The 16,647-nt window shown below is 32.0% G+C and overlaps 1 protein-coding gene across 2 annotated transcripts in view; it reads right to left on the bottom strand.

Annotated features, from left to right (window-relative positions):
• Positions 1–894: 894 nt before the first annotated feature.
• LOAG_17355 overlaps positions 895–16,647 on the bottom strand; it is a 19,395-nt gene continuing 3,642 nt past the window's right edge. The window contains exons 10-31 of one of the 2 annotated variants that reach the window (XM_020450014.1): positions 16,358–16,552; positions 15,935–16,126; positions 15,626–15,775; positions 15,201–15,344; positions 15,008–15,065; positions 13,230–13,395; positions 8,603–8,720; positions 8,328–8,441; positions 8,077–8,156; positions 7,760–7,934; positions 7,551–7,698; positions 6,674–6,875; positions 5,780–5,945; positions 5,557–5,673; positions 5,224–5,329; positions 4,743–4,948; positions 4,485–4,634; positions 3,784–3,959; positions 3,481–3,646; positions 3,029–3,139; positions 2,666–2,759; positions 895–1,078 (exon numbers count right to left, since the gene is read on the bottom strand). In XM_020450014.1, coding sequence (XP_020306365.1) covers positions 1,074–1,078; positions 2,666–2,759; positions 3,029–3,139; positions 3,481–3,646; positions 3,784–3,959; positions 4,485–4,634; positions 4,743–4,948; positions 5,224–5,329; positions 5,557–5,673; positions 5,780–5,945; positions 6,674–6,875; positions 7,551–7,698; positions 7,760–7,934; positions 8,077–8,156; positions 8,328–8,441; positions 8,603–8,720; positions 13,230–13,395; positions 15,008–15,065; positions 15,201–15,344; positions 15,626–15,775; positions 15,935–16,126; positions 16,358–16,552 — 3,039 coding nt within the window. In that variant the 3' untranslated portion in view covers positions 895–1,073. Of the gene's footprint in view, positions 1,079–1,633; positions 1,749–2,665; positions 2,760–3,028; positions 3,140–3,480; positions 3,647–3,783; positions 3,960–4,484; positions 4,635–4,742; positions 4,949–5,223; positions 5,330–5,556; positions 5,674–5,779; positions 5,946–6,673; positions 6,876–7,550; positions 7,699–7,759; positions 7,935–8,076; positions 8,157–8,327; positions 8,442–8,602; positions 8,721–13,229; positions 13,396–15,007; positions 15,066–15,200; positions 15,345–15,625; positions 15,776–15,934; positions 16,127–16,357; positions 16,553–16,647 lie in introns of those variants that run through there. The other variant, XM_020450013.1, reaches the window with a different exon arrangement.

The following is a 16,647-nucleotide window of genomic DNA, read 5'->3' as shown; positions in this document are numbered from 1 at the left end:
AATAATAATAATAATAATAATAATAATAATAATAATAATAATAATAATAATAATAATAATAATAATAATAATAATAATAATAATAATAATAATAATAATAATAATAATAATAATAATAATAATAATAATAATAATAATAATAATAATAATAATAATAATAATAATAATAATAATAATAATAATAATAATAATAATAATAATAATAATAATAATAATAATAATAATAATAATAATAATAATAATAACAATAATAATAATAACAAATAGTAAATAATAAATAATAAATAATAACTAATAGCAGGTTGCTTATTTATCATAGGGTAAAATCTACCAGACTCTTTCTTATTTGCTTCATTCTTTTTGTTTCCTCATGTTTCCAATTTATGAAATAGTTGACAATCACTACTATTATTCAATGGAATTGGAAGGGAGAGAGAGGTAATGAGGAATTGTGATAAGATTATCATCGTTATTTGTTTTCTCTTTCATTTGTTTCCGTTGTTTGTAGGAGAACCAGTATATTTCCCAGAATAACCTGTACTAATTATAACCAAATAATATTATTGCTAATAAAAATCACCAAGCATTTCTTCTTCTTTATTCATTGATGGATGTGTAAAAAATGTTACGACAAGAAATATCGGCAAGAATTATTTGAAATTTTCTTCAATAACTGCCATGTTTTCACACTTCTAAGAAAATGAAAATTCATTTTAAAAAATTTCGAGAAAGAAATGAATAAAAGTTTCAATTTAAACAATGAAAAAATATATGCATACATATCCAATAATATTTTTATTCTCTATTACTCTTCCAATTACCTTTTCTCTTTTGAGAAACAAAAAGTCACTTTTAATATGCGTGTGCAACTTTTCAAAGTTTAAATAATTTATTTTCAGGAATGAGAAATTGTCAACATTATTATAATTTATAGCCAATGAGCCAACATGAATTACAAATGCAAATAAGAATCAGATGAATTTCATGAACATAGGGAAGAAACATTGGAAGATGTCGTTTTTTTTACTGTTGTCATCCTGTTCAATGATACCGAGGAAAGTGATAGTTTTCCTTTATCCTGAAATTCATTTCGACATAAACCCTATTCCATGATACATTTATCCCTTAACCTGAGAATTATTTCTTCTTACTACTACTGCTACAGGTATCAGTCTCCTGTTCCCCCTCGAGAATAAAACAAAGCAGAATTTATATAACTTAATGTACAAATATATATATAGCCGAAAATAAAACTCAGCTGAAATTTAGTCGAATGAATCGAACAGTTTCAAACAACCGACCAATTCGATTAATAAATTGAAAATTATACACTTTCGAAATTTCATATCAACGAGAGATTAAGTATAAATGAATTTAAAAAAAGTATCCATCATAATTTAGTTTTACGCATTTTAGTTTAAAATGATTCCACAAAAACTAAAATTTATTTTCGGAAGAGCACGGCAATTCTTCACTTCATTAAATCATGCTGACAGGCAAATTAATGAGTTAAAAATAGTAATAAATAAAAACACCATCTAGCGCACTATCCAACACATAACTGAATAAAGTAATACCATATCAGATCCTACCTCTATTAAAAAATTTTTGCTCATCTGTTTGACCATATATTTCCACACATAAAATTGATCAAATTTTGTTTCCATTCCCAGACCTCTGGCAATTCTCAGGGAGATGATGATGGTAATGATGATAATGGGAGTAAGATTTTCCAAATCATATAACGACTGAAAATTTTTTCGATTCAACTTGTCTTTTTTTAGCAAGCCCACAAACAATTACGAACTCGATAAGTCCAAAGTTTGCACAAAGTTTAAATTCAAGAGAGAACAGAAGGAGTTCGAACAACTTGGATAAGTTCAAAGTTTGCATAAAGTTCAAATGGAAAGAAAAAAAAGTTCAAACAATTTGGATAAGTTCAATGTCTGCACAAATTTAAGTTTAAATGAAAAGAGAAAAAAGCAAGAATGTCCCACAACAGCATTTCCCGATCACAATCAAAATGCTCATACAAAATGACGTATACAAATTATATTTTTTGTCAAGTGAAAGAGGTGAACTTTGAGTTGTTAGATTCCTTCTAATTAAAATAAAAATGTAGGCACAAATTCAGTCTAATTAATTTCCCCGAAAGCTAACATCTTTGCTCGTTCTTCTCCTACTAAATAATCACTGGGACAATTTAGTGATTAAAACTCAAAATTAGCATCTCTACAAGTGATCTTTCATTCGTTTATAGCAACTATTAAAAAATGTGATAACAATAAATACATGCCTGCGTGTGTATGTGCATGTGTGTTTGTATGCGTGTGTATATATTGTGTATATATATATATATATATATATATGTGTGTGTGTGTGTGTGTGTGTGTGTGCGTGTGTGTGTGTGTGTTGTACATGTACGTTTATTCATTCAAAGAGCCCAAACATTTGTGTTATAAATAATTAATATTATTAATGTCAGAGCAAAAATGGTTATTTCATAACTGAGTAAACAATAAAATTCGATCCAAGCAATAAGGCACGAGTATTCTCACGGAAGGTTACAGCCTAACAATTGAAAGAAGTAAAGCAAACAGGACGATAACATGCAATTTGGTACCAATAATAGTTGAGGAGGCTTCAGCACGCAGTGATATAATACCTGCACTTTTTTCGCTAAGCTCAACCGCTGGCCAACATTCCGGACAAGCATCCTGCAACGATCTCGTTTGCTTAGCCGTATAGGTCGTCTTCACCTATAATACATTAATGCATTGTAAACCGGAACATGAACCTTGAATAGCATAATGAATTTCTTTATGATTCGATAAATAATGAGTGAAATTTGAACTTGAGGATAAATTAATTAGCTAAACTGACAAATCAAATTTTAATTTCAATTATTCTTTTGTAGAAGATCCATAAGATATGATCTATCCGTTAAACAATTAAGATACATATGACTGCATTGCATGGAAAACGAAGATCAAGTAATGAAAGCAAAAAATTGCATCATAGACAATACTTGTTGTTCGGGGTCGTAGTAGTCGAACAGAACAACTTGTGCCGGTTTTTGTTCTGATATCTGATAAACCATATCACTGTACAATGAGAGACATATCGGCGTTGAACCAATCTGTAACATGCAATATATTCTGTTTGTGTTGTTGAAGTTTATGATGAATGAGGAATGCTCTTCTTCCTTCTGATTCTCAATGATTAATCCTATCTAATCACTTTTTTTCCTTTTAATAGAAAGTATAATTAGCTTTATCAGACATGCAGGCTAGCCTAGAAGAATATTTTCAATAACAAGAAATTTGAGTTGTGAGAAAAAGCAATTGATTGCATATTGCTAAGTGTTGTTGAGGAGAAAACGATGATCAATTTCCGCACTAAAAACTGATAGTGATTAATATTTCCCGCCACAAATTCTAGTTCATCGCTTAAATTTTTAGAAAAATAGTAATTTAATACAGGATTGAAATATAAGTTCATCCTAGTATCCTCTTTATCTAATTCAGCTCTCTGCAAATCGCCAATATCCATAAGATTGCCAAGCTGATCACCATCAAAGCGAAATCCGGATAAGGCATCTACTTCAGCAACCGCCATATTGGAACGTGAATCTGGCTTAGTGTAACTGGAAGGGAAAAGTATTGTAATCAAATCAGTAGAATAATTCAGGATCATATGCCGAAAATAAAAATCAAGTGGGCACTAAAAGGTCAAAGAATAAAAAGTACAAGATAATATCTAATGTTCGATAAAAGGAGATACTTGCAACACAGATCAAGCTGTAATCGATTGCCACTGTGCAGTTCACGAACATCTTTTGTACAGTAGAACGGAAGATCATCTCTCATCGCGATACGGTGATATGAATACTGTAGTTGTGTAAGAACAATACCATTACCTCGAGCTTCCAGTTCTAATTTGTCGTCCAAATTTGCCAACTACAATTTAATTTTCTTTTTCACTCCCTATTAAGATTTTCAGAAAATGAGAAGAACGCATATATAGCATTAAACGTCTTTAAATTAAATGAAATGATTTGAACAGATCGAAAATGAGTGTTTATGGAGATATAAAGATAATTGTTGAACAAAGTAAACTGCAACTAAAATGTATTTCAAAAGAATTAATTGAATATCATAAGAAAGATAGTTGCAATTTGCCATAATCCCTGACGAAACTGTAGACTGCACTGCTCAGAATTTCTCCTACTGTTGCTAAAGTAGTTACAACTACTAAAAGTAATCACTGTTGTTGGTGTTCATATCACGCTATTACTAATAATTTCCTAGGGAACAAGGATGATTAAGAGTGAGAAGTCATATTAGCTTTGCCGTCAATAGATGATGAGACTTCGGATCGTTTTCGTACGGTTAACCTATCACTATCATTTCCATTATTAGTTGTATCAATATGAATGTCATCAAATTTAAATGTTGTGAAGCAGTAACTAAAGTAATAACAACCTGATAACTTTGTAGTACCATAGAATTGTCAGCTGCCACTTCGAAATTTTGCTTATCGGCACCATTTGTTATCGTAATGCTGACATTAAGTTGGGGAGAATAAACTTTAGCCGCGTAAGCAGCCAAAGCTTGCAATGCCATTACTGTATCCTGCATTATTATTATTGTTACATGCCACATTATTATTGTCAATTATGAATCAAGCAACAACGAATACGTAATATATATATATATATATATATAATTCATTGGTCTAACCTGCGTACTACTAAAGCCACCGTATGCATTTCGTTGTGATGTAAGCCATCTCACCAAAGGAAAAGCTTTATCAGTATCATCTCTTATCATATATGTTAGTAAAACATAGGCTGTCATCTCGACATCTGCAGGCCTTGGCTGATAGAAGTAATGTTGTGTATCCTTCGGCTTTTCCTGACCAACTTTCATAGACCAGTGAACACCGTCTGCAATTTAGATATTAAATTTTATCCTTGAAAACATAAAACCATCAGGATTAATATTTTGAATCTTAGAAAGCATACTACATTAATCTTTTATTATCTTTGTTAAATTACGCAATTTACGTACGCTATGCATTAATGCTACACAACTGAAAATACAATGAATTATCCCTCACGAAAAAGATTTCAAGTCATTCCAGCAAGAAAAATGATAAAATTTACCAGAACTTTCTTTTTATGAGATTCGAGCATTTTCAGCGCTTCATCTTTTTTAGAACTATTAGCCAAGTGAAATACATAGGTGACAATTGCTAATGCATATGGGTCATTCTTGATTTCCTCGAGATGCTGCTCCAGATAGTGTTGTGCTTTTTCATCCCTAACCTAAAGTATCAGATACTACACAACAGCTGTTTCTTCAAGTTTACCAGTTCGAGACTGTCAACAACCTAGAGTTGGACTTGGTTAGAGATTATCAACAAGGTAGCATTGTAGTTGTTGAAGAAGCTCATGCAGATCCCAGGAAAGTCGTCCCACATCAAATTTATTCTTGACGAAGATCTAATTAAATGTACTTATTATTCCAAGAAATCGAATTACATAAAACCAACCCCGTTTTCAAGAAGCGCAGTATATACGTAAGCGGTTAGTGGCACGCCACCTTCAGATGCACCACCTTGCATCGCTTTATGATGAACTTCACCACGTTCGGCAAATGCACCATTTTCCTGTAAGCAACAAGACAATTAGCAATTTATTCGATAAAATGGACTTCTGATTACTACTAATTTGCCATTTGCCCTGACATTAGGAAAAGAGGAATGAAACAACAACCTGCTGTTGTTGAGCGTTCAGGAATGCAATGGACTTCTGAAGGATGTGCTCATCGACGAAAATGAATTGCTGAGCTTGTTTGAAAGATCGAACAACAAATGCTGTAAGCCATGTTGATCCATGTTTATCGCTTTGACCAAACGCTGAGAACGAATGGTCATCCCTCCTAGAACAGATGAATTCAGAAGCTCATATCATAGATCCTCTCAGGGTTCAAGTTATGAATTGGTTCTCATGCTAGTGTCAGATATGAGGTAACTTTCAGATTGATACCAAAGTTTTCAAACTATACTATGACACTATGAATTTTGATATCAAATGAAATCAATATTAAAGTAAAATTTTCAATGTGTGATTAGAAAATTTCTTCCTTTGAACGATTTATAACTAAGCAAGACTTCGCTGCAGTTTGCAATCTAATGTAATAAAAGGTTTTGTTTAACCACGCGTCACATATTCAGGATTGGAAATTTTAGAATTTCATCCTCTGACTCTTATTAATACGAATTAGAAAGTATTCTACTTATTTTTTAATTATGTTAAAAGACAGATCAAATAAGATTAAGAAGTGATAAAAGAGACAAAATGAATAAAGAGAAGAGAAGGAAAAGGTTTATATTGTAAATTGACAGATATTTCATTCAAGTTTCACTCATTTAACAATCACACCAAACGAAGACTCAAATATGAAGCAAATTTCTATTTGGTCTTTCTAGCACTGAAATTATCACTAACACTTTAATCATCAGTGATTGTTAACAAGATTTATCAGAAGTTCAAACTGATAATTTTGAAATCCCAATGCTTTTAGTCCCAAATATGAAATTTAAAAATCAGTTAGGTGTATTCCTCTCATCAATTATCATATCGTTATAATTAACCATGCAAAATTACCGATAAGTAAGTTCCCGTTGATATCCAGATTCCATGTACTTCTTTGCTTTATTTTCAATTTGGGTTTCGGCTCGTTTTGTGATTTTTAGATACCGAAGTACAGCAATATTTGGCACAAAATTGAGCATATTCTGTTCACCACAACCGTATGGCATACGTATGAGAGAATCTATATTAGCAAGAGCTGAACCCAATAAATCACCTGAAATGAAAATGTTAGTAAACATTTAGGTGAAAATAGGTAAATTATTGTAGAACTGGTGAAGATTGAGAAGAACATGAAGACTTTTTAAATCTTCCTCAAAAAGCGATAATTGAAAAAATGAATATAAATATAAATTTGAAATTTGAAGTTACTACGATTATTAAGAGCTAATTAAATCAGCGTTAAAGGTATATTTCCTATTAAAAGTTTATTTGTATCCAATCTATCAGTGATTTTGATTACATTAAAAATTGTTGTATATCCAATCTCTTTCTGAACCAATTTTATGTTGACAAATTTAATATTGTTTCAAGTTTTCATAAACAAATTCCTACTTTTGTCAACCTGCATCTTATTTCAAGTATTAATTTTAAGTCAAATTCCTGATGGCTGAAATGAGAGATAGAATAGTTGTCATTAACACAAACGGTATAACACCAGTTGTCATCACCATCATTATATCTTCAAATGGGTATTGCAAAAAAAGTAAGAGAAAATAAAGAAGCATAAAATATTTAAGGAATAGCATTCTTTGTTGAATGTTCGATTACACATGTAAGTGAAATGTGAACATTACTGATGGAACATTAAATGAACGGATTGTTAATCTAATAAGAATCAATCAAAACAAATTCTATCAAGTAAGGATAATAGAGGATACTCGCATGATACCTATGACTTCAAATCGTGCCTTCTTTGATCCTTCCACGGCATCCGTTGGAAAATGCATTTCTATTTGCTTTTTGATTTCGGTACTACCATTCGTTTGTGTCAAATCGACCATTACAAGAGTATTTCTGTCTACTCGATATCCTTCCGGCTGCAATTATGCAATTATCATTTCCGGCTTAATGACAGACTAAAAAAGGTAATAGATATACCTCGACTCGTAGTACTTGCTCTACTGCATCACCTGCTATAGCAGATTGTGCTGTCACGGAAAGTATAACATCACCAATTTTGGTTGGTGCAATGGGGAAGTAGACTGCTTTGGGTACACCACCGCTTGGCACCGATATAAATCTTACATTGTACTTCTTACTCTTCATATTCTTACTGTAAAAAAGAAAAATTTACTAATAGATAGGTTAACTTTGAGTGATAATAATGAGTGCAGTTAAAAAACTCCTATATAATCAATCAGAGAAACTATCACACATATTTCAATACGGGTGATGTCTGCAATAATTTAATCTACCTGGTAGGTTTCTTAGTTGTACCATCTTTTTGTAGAAAATCATAACCAATGTCATCGCCATCTTTCAATGTTACTGTTACCTGTGCAAAAAACTTGTCATTAGCTAAGAAAGATGACAATTTTAATAGTTAATGTGTACATTCAATAAACAACAAAAATGACAACAATGATGATGAATGATAAACAAAAATAAAATCATAATTATAATTATAATTAAGATGATCGATGTATGAATGACGCAACAAACAAACATCTTGCTCATTATCCATATAGTTGAAGATTAACACTTGTAAAGCGAACTTTTCTCCACGTTTTACGGAATACGGAAGGTTGATACGTATGAAAAACGGTCGGAATACTGTGAGCTAGAATTAAATAAATATAAACAAATTGTAAATATACAGATTAAACATTACTTCATTTGAAAGTAAAGGATATCGCCTTCTCAATCGAATCAGTCAGAAAAGATATTTGAAGTAATATGATTTACCTGAAAGGAAAAAGAATTTTATACTGTTAATTTTACCTTTGAGGTGGATGGAGCAACTCCAAGGCCAGTCTCATCACTGATAGCAAAAGCGCTTGCAACCCAGGATGTTATTGTATCCGGTACAACCGCTTCGAAAACAGCCTCTCCGGTGTCCCTGAATTATCTACATATTCAATGTTCAATCATCATCTAAAAATTTCAGAAAGCGTTTTTGCGTGAGAGAAGATGACAGTTCACATCTTTAAACTTTCTCTCACAGTGAACTAGTTTGTAGTTCTTTAATAACAGAATCCGAAAAGTTTCAAATCAAAAATAAATGCTATTAAAGGTTCAAAGTATTCTTTTTATTCGAAAAATTCTTCTCTAAAAATCAGTATAAAAATGGTTTTACTTTAGAGAATTTTTCTCTCCTCTTTTCTCAGTCTAATATGTTCAGGTTTTTTTGTCTCTTTCTCCATATTATTCACAAATGTTCTCTTATCTCATTATAAAAAGACCAGTAAGTTTCAAAATTTAAACAGTGAAATTTGTGCTAAATTAATCACTGATACAAAATATCAACAAGTAAATCGAATCTTAATCATTGAAAAATAGCCTTATGCCTAGTTTTTCTTCTTTTGACAGCAAGTTTAATTGGCCGTACTGCCTGTTATTGATAGCAAGCTTAAGAGTTTACCCTACTTTCTTTTTAAGTATGCCACATGCAACTTGCCGTATTTCGAAGGAAAAGGTCACATTGAAAGAGGTCGTTGACCTCATCAAGATTTCCTATCAAATCATTGTCGTCTCTATCCGACAACCTGTTTCCTTCTAGGCATGTGTTGTGATGCAAATATTTCTGGATTCTAACAACGCTGCAGTAATTCTGAACTCATATTGATGTACAATATGTTATGAGATTTCCAATAGATTTCACTTACTGTTATCCTTAATATCCCAAGGAAAAGGATCAGTCTTACAGAAAATTTGCATATTTTACTTAATTACAGTGAACTTTTCTCTCGTCCAATTGAAGAAGACATCTCTGCAGGAAATAAAGTGCTCAATTTTTCTCTCAGCAACCGCCTTTTACAAGTGGAAATGATAAGACACACAGTAAGGATGATAAGACACAGAGTGAATGATAAGACTGAATGATAATGATAAGACATAGAGCGGAATGATCATTTCTTCAAGTCATCCTGTTGCAATATCAACAGAAAAACCTGTTTTTTTTTTTTGTAAGATCATCTGTTTCCAATCAAAGATCTCAAGAATTTTCAGTGCCATAAGTAAAGTGTATGCTAAAAACAGGAACAGGTTTTCTGCCATCCTTCAAGAAAACAGATTAACATTAACATTTATACGGAGACAACTTGAACGGGGACACATTTAGAAGTGGAATGAGGACACATTTAGAAGTGGAATGGGGACACGTTTAGAAGTGGAATGGGGACACGTTTAGAAGTGGAATGAGGACATATTTAGAAGTTGAAAATTTTGGCTTAGGCACAAAAAGAAAGCAAATTAAAATGAGCGTTATTGAAATGAAGAAAAAAACTTGGCTTAAAACGGCCTAGAAGAGTTAAAATTTACGAGCACATAGCACAGCACTGAATAGATTACGTGTACGTGTGACGCGTAATGTTATAAAAATAATAACGCATTTCAAAAGTGCACGAAAGCAATCAACGCAAGTGTGAAATTATGACACGTCAAGTGATGTGAAGAAGACTAGTGTCACCATGAATGACCATTGGGTGGAGAAATAATGAAGAAAATAGTACGTGAAACTGTATGCAAATTATATGACTTCATTTCTGACAATAAATTACTATATCATAAGCTAAGCTAAGTAAGTAATATCATATAATATAGCTAAGAAAGGTTAAGGCTTAAACATAGATAATTTAATTATCCGTTACTTGATGCATTTATTTGTATTAATTAATTAGGCAGTATGAAAGCAAATGCTAAAAATGATAAGTTAAAAAACTAAGCGAATAAATGGGATATCTAGTCATTAATTTGTCGTCGGATTAAGACCAGTAATTCTAATAGTGAAGTTATGTCAGATATCTATTTGGATTCTTTATATTAATTAATCAGAACTTCACTGTTACTCATTTTGATACCAACTGGAGCAGGAAATAGTTCGTAAGAACAGAATGATATAAACAGTACCGAGTTCGCATGTTGCTCCAAACCCATGTCTCCGGAAACAATTTCCGTATCTTAGGTAAGTCATATAAGTCGGAAGTTTCCTCCGATATTCCTTCATCCACACCTACTTTAAGTATAGAACGCGCAGCACCAAATGCGATTGCTGGAAATCGTCGCCAAGTCTTGAAATTCACTAAAATGGAAAAAAGCCAATCAGGTCAGCTTGGAATGAACAAATTTCAGCGAAAGCAAAGGATCAAAGCTTTGCATCGAAAAGGGGAAATCTATTGTCAAGGAAGGATTGCTATGGTAATGTAATTTATGAGAGAAATGAAAGAATCAAATGACGGATAAAATGTCATGCAAGGATGACTGTTATCACTAATCAGTGACAATATTATCAGATGACCATACTATATGATCAATAATACTTTTTCATTGATGGTGATATCATGCAGTGCCAATAAAAAAAATAACTATTCTTTTACGGTGCTGATAAAGAAGAAAAAAGATAAATAAGAATATTTAAAGGATTGCGATGATAAAGTGATATTCATTTTGCAATTAGCTGAAAGAGGGTAGAATGATGCACTCCATGGCTTGTGTAATTTTTAAAAACATAGTGAAGTGTTTGAAAAATTGATGAATTTGATAATTATCTCTTCAGACACATTGCTATGATTACTTGTAGAATTGATATCAGAGTTGCAACAAAGTTTCAATAATAAATGATTTTAGTTTTAATTTTATTCATAAATGGGAATACTGATTAAATGATAAATTGAATGCTACCATCTTTCTTTTATACATTTTCAGGATATGCCTGAAATGTATTAGCCAAAAATCAAACGCTATTATTTGTGTTAAATCAAACCGTTATATTTGCCAATGATAGATGCTTATCATGCTTGTAGTAAATAGTGAGAACACGCAAAGGATGCATAATAACATGCACTGTGCAAGAAACATTGTAGAATTAAAGAACATTTGTTTGTAACATATTTGCAAGTCAAAGGACAATGAAGCAATGTCAAAGGTGAAGATAAAAAGGATTTTCATTGATTCAGAATAAAGAGAATTTAGGTGTGCAAATGATAAATAGAAATATAAAAAATGAAATTTAATGCGAAATTTAATGCGAAAAATTTGCTTCCTCGAAATTGATAATATTTGATAATATCAGGAAATGGAAAGCTAGGGATGAACAAATAGAGCAAATGTCCTCTGAAATCTGCTCTCTAATTTCTACCACAACTGATTTATTTTCAAATTTATCTGATAATCTCAGACAATATGCTATAAAGAGAATCATTTTCACTTCATGATTGTAATAACTGTTATGAGAACATAAGTTAGTGTAATTTAAACAGACGGTATTTTAAGAGTTTAAGTTGAACTATATGTGTCATGAAGTTGATGGAAAGAATAGAAATCTGGGAAAGTCACGTTACATATATCGAGTTAGAAGTGGGTAAGGATGAAAGAATGATGATAATAAGCCTCATTTGAAAGAGAGAAATGATATCTTATCCTTGTATGATTCTATGATATTCTTCCTTATCATATCCATATCATCACTATACTATTCACATCATTATCTATCTCTTCTCTTAAAAAAAACTAATAATTACAATCACTTCCAGTGAAATCACAATCTGATGTTAGTACTAGAAATGACATAACGTTCAACAGAGACCTCTGCAATCATACTGTTACTGAAGCATTCTTGATTTATAAAGGCTTGCTGTGTTGATAACAGTTCAAAAATTAAACTATAACGGAAGTTGATAAACAAACTACTGTGAGATGATTCATTGCCAGGTATCAGTGATAATATTGTGATGGATCAGAAGCTTATAGTTGACTGTGGTTGAATATTACGGCATTATATTTAATCAGTGATTGGAGAGATTTAAAAGACATTGACAACAAATATAATTGTATTATGGTGACACAAAAAGATGCAACGGTTGTGAAGGATGGAAAAAGTGCATGTCACATAAAATGTAACCTTTTTTTTTTCTCATAATTTTAAAAAATGGAGAATATGCGTTTTGCACTTGCATAAAGAAGGAAACAGACTTTGGCTGAGATATGCAATGAGTAACCAAGAGATCAATCGAGTTTATAGCCTCATATGAATTGTCATGAAAGACTATCCAATTTGAGTTAGCATTCCTTCTAAAGTAACCAAACCGGTAAAGTTTGTCAAAGTTAAGTAAATCGTTTTCAACTTCGAAATGACATTTCTCGAATTAATTTCCATCCCATTCTTTATGAATGAATGTTGCGTACGTTTACTAACTTAATCATCATTAGAGTTCGGATGTGAAACTGCTGAAATTACATCTTCTGTCCACATTTGTCTGCCATATCAAAGATTAGACTCATATTTTAGAAAAAAAAAAAGAAATGAAGGAAAAAGAAGAAAAAGCTACAGTGAATCTAAAATAAACGCGTCTCAATCAATAGTTCCAAGTTCATAAAGTTAGAAGATAAAAGCGGATAGAATCGATCTTACTCTGCGGCCAAAATAGCGCTCCATATCCAGGATTCCGGGAAATTCTTCCTTACTCGTGTGGTTACAGAATTTTTCACAGAGACGGCAGAGTCCACATCGCTTTCTAACATTATATTAGCATTGAAATTACTGCCCAATGGTTGTGCTACTACTGGTTGCGCAAATCCTGAAATATTAGCTCCTTCCGCTCCTGATGGTGATATTTTAATTTTGATATTATTTGCTCATGCAGATATTATCAGCAAACCTTTACTCATACTAGAAATTCCGAATCTGTTTTGATTGTTAGTAATACTGGCAGCGATAATGATATGATAATATTGCTAAGAATGATACTAAACAAACGATATCGATAATGAAGATATTATTATTAGTAATATTATGCTAAAAATAATCCAATGATTGTAACGCGAACAGTAACATATCAGTGACTTTATCACTAATAGTAGTACTAATAATAGTGACATATTACGGAAAGTGTGAAGATTAATCAGCTTTTACTTAATATAAACAGGCTTATAAATGAATATTTTGTGTTAATTAGTAATAAAAAATGTAATAAAAGGTTAAATGTGATTAATTCATACCAACAATTAATTAATTAATACATTTTGTTAATGATTGCAGCCTTAACAATGAGCAAATCAGAAATGTAGACTGAAGAATTATGAATAAAGAATGATTTTACATGTCAAATATGAAATAAACTGCCAAACTTTAAATTTACATATTGAAAAGTACAAGTCAAAGTATTATAGAAGCACTAAACATACTTTACTGTCCAAGTATCAAAACATTACTTCGACATCTCGGGACCAATAACCGAGAGAAAACTTGAATTCTTGTAATTATCTATCTAGAAATTCGTTGTAATTATGTAATTTGTAATTTATTCATTGTAATTATCTATTTATCTGGGAAATTATCCCACCTCTCCCCCGTACCCGCATTAAAGATATGGGACCAATGAATGATTTGTTTTTAGTCATTAAGCATTTTCGAGTAATGGTGCAATTAGCGCATTCATGAATTATACAAAAAACTTCCAAATAGAGGTCATGCATCAAATTGCACCAAAGGTCAAAGGTTTAACATTTGGCTTTAAGTAGGAAAAGTGGAAAAAGATTGATCTCATGGAAAGATTGGTTGCTCAGCTGATCTTCGATTGATCATCCCGATCATATCCCATTTGATCATTCATTGAAATCCCTCGCATTAGACAGTTATAATATGGTGATTAGACTCATGAAAATCATCGAGAATTCATTGGTATTAACCAAAGAGAAAGGGAAATTTCGATTATTATCTCTTCGACTACCACAAAAGCACATTAAATATTCTCCACTTTCAAAAGCAATAATCAGCATACCTTAATTGGGGTTACAAGCAATGGTTAGTATCGGTGACTTTCCCGCGGTTATTTACAGCATAGTAAGAAAAGCAGTGGTTAGTATCGGTGACTTTCCCGCGATTATTTGCAAAGTAGCAACAAAAAAGTGAAATATCGGTGCAACTGTGACAGCGTATATTTCATTCGTATACTTATTATATTACCAATTCAACCATCTAAGGACATTTGCTTATTATATAAGCAAAGCTAACTGGTATGAAGTTTGATGAAATCGAAAAAATGACAAAATACATAAATCCAAGGTAGCGCATTATAACGCTTAAAAGGTTAAAGGTGAAATCTTTTCATCTTTCTTCCAATTTGTGTGCTAGAATAATATCTAAAACCTAAAGAAAATACAGCCATAAGGCTTCCAGAAAATACTTACTTGCAATATCAGGTCCACGAAAGAGAAGCGCATCAGTTAGAACAACCAGACCTGAGTTCTGCAAATTGATTCATACACGGATCTAAGGAAGAAATCATTCTGATCTTGAAACATTGTAAGCAACTCACAGGATCCATCTCTTTATTGCTTTATTCATAAAAAGCTTTTGTAAAAAATGGACAAAAACGCTAACATCGAAAATCGTTGCCGCATCTCTACCACCAATTCCCCACCATGGATACCATATGGATCGTTTTCGACGCCGTGCATCCGCTTCCCATGATCGGAAGCCACGTCCAACAGCCGTTGTATCATATTGCTCCACATCTTGTTCTACCTGAAATTATTGTGTTTCCATTACGACAATCTTAAAAGAGATATTGCTAATGTTTCAAACATTTCAAAATATTCAAAATATATTGCAGAAGGAACCGTTGTGTTGTGATTAACTATCATTTGATTCTAAATAATACAGTAAGCATGAATAGATAGATGATATATTGACTTTAGATGTGGACATCAAATCTTGGCTTATATTCTTCCGAATTCCTCCGATTCCTGGAAAATTTGTTAAAAAAGATTCATAATTTAATGTTAATGAATTTATCCCAAACTTACCAAATCTTTCGTGATGTCATTGCCAGATTTTAGAAGTAAGACGCTTTGATCAACTGCAAGTAAAGCGCAATATGACCGCGGATCTGCTTTTATGGTGTATTTTACTGAAGTGCCCGGTTCTGCAGTAGTATGATCAGCCATAAGTGAGACCTAAAAAGGGTACTGTGATTTTCTTCAATTTCTTTATATTTTACATCTTCATTTATGCTTCTAATTTGTTTAATTGATTATTCAGACTAATTATTTAATCTTTGACCCCCAATCAATGACTTTCATTTGATAATCTTTTAAAAATGTAGAATGACTGACATTGTTCTGGAATAAGCCATCGACTCGGAAATCGGTAGCGTCGACCAGAATTTCTTGATTAGATGCTCGGACAGTGTAAACGACTAGCATTGCTTTCGGTGCCATTTGCGATGTCGCTGTGAATGTAATCGTTGCCAAATCACCGTTAACTGACATATGTTGGACAAGAATTACCGATCCACGAGCTATTACCTGAAGCATACCTCATAAAATGTCATCGTTTCCGTTTATCAATGACACTCATGATAATTGATATGCTGAGATAAGAGAATAACAGTTAATCCTCATGATAATCCAAACAGAGAGAATTCAAAAGAGACCAGTAACTGTCATTGAATCACTTACGAACTTTTTGCTAACAGAAGTCTTGTGCATTATCACTTGTTAACACGTTTAAAACATACAATAATAGTGGTTAACAACCTGATAAGTGATTGTAGATAAGGGTTCGGTAGCTTTCACAGTGAAAGATAATGTTTTCCCCGTATCAACAACACCAGCATGATCAGCAATTAATTGCAAGAAATTGTTTGATGGGCTTTTGCCTGCTTCAATATAAAGAATTGAATAAATGCTAGCATCCTCGAAGTCGTCTTTTCCGGAACGGTCATAATGCGCCTGCAGTAATTGGTTATATATATATATATATATATATATATATATATATATATATATATATATATAGAGAGAGAGAGAGAGAGAGAGAGAGGANA

This window comes from Loa loa (genome assembly GCF_000183805.2).
Source record: "Loa loa unplaced genomic scaffold supercont3.65, whole genome shotgun sequence".
NCBI lineage: Eukaryota > Metazoa > Nematoda > Chromadorea > Rhabditida > Onchocercidae > Loa > Loa loa.
The sequence above is the reverse complement of the archived record's forward strand: the minus strand, read 5'-3'. Positions and strand labels throughout refer to the sequence as shown.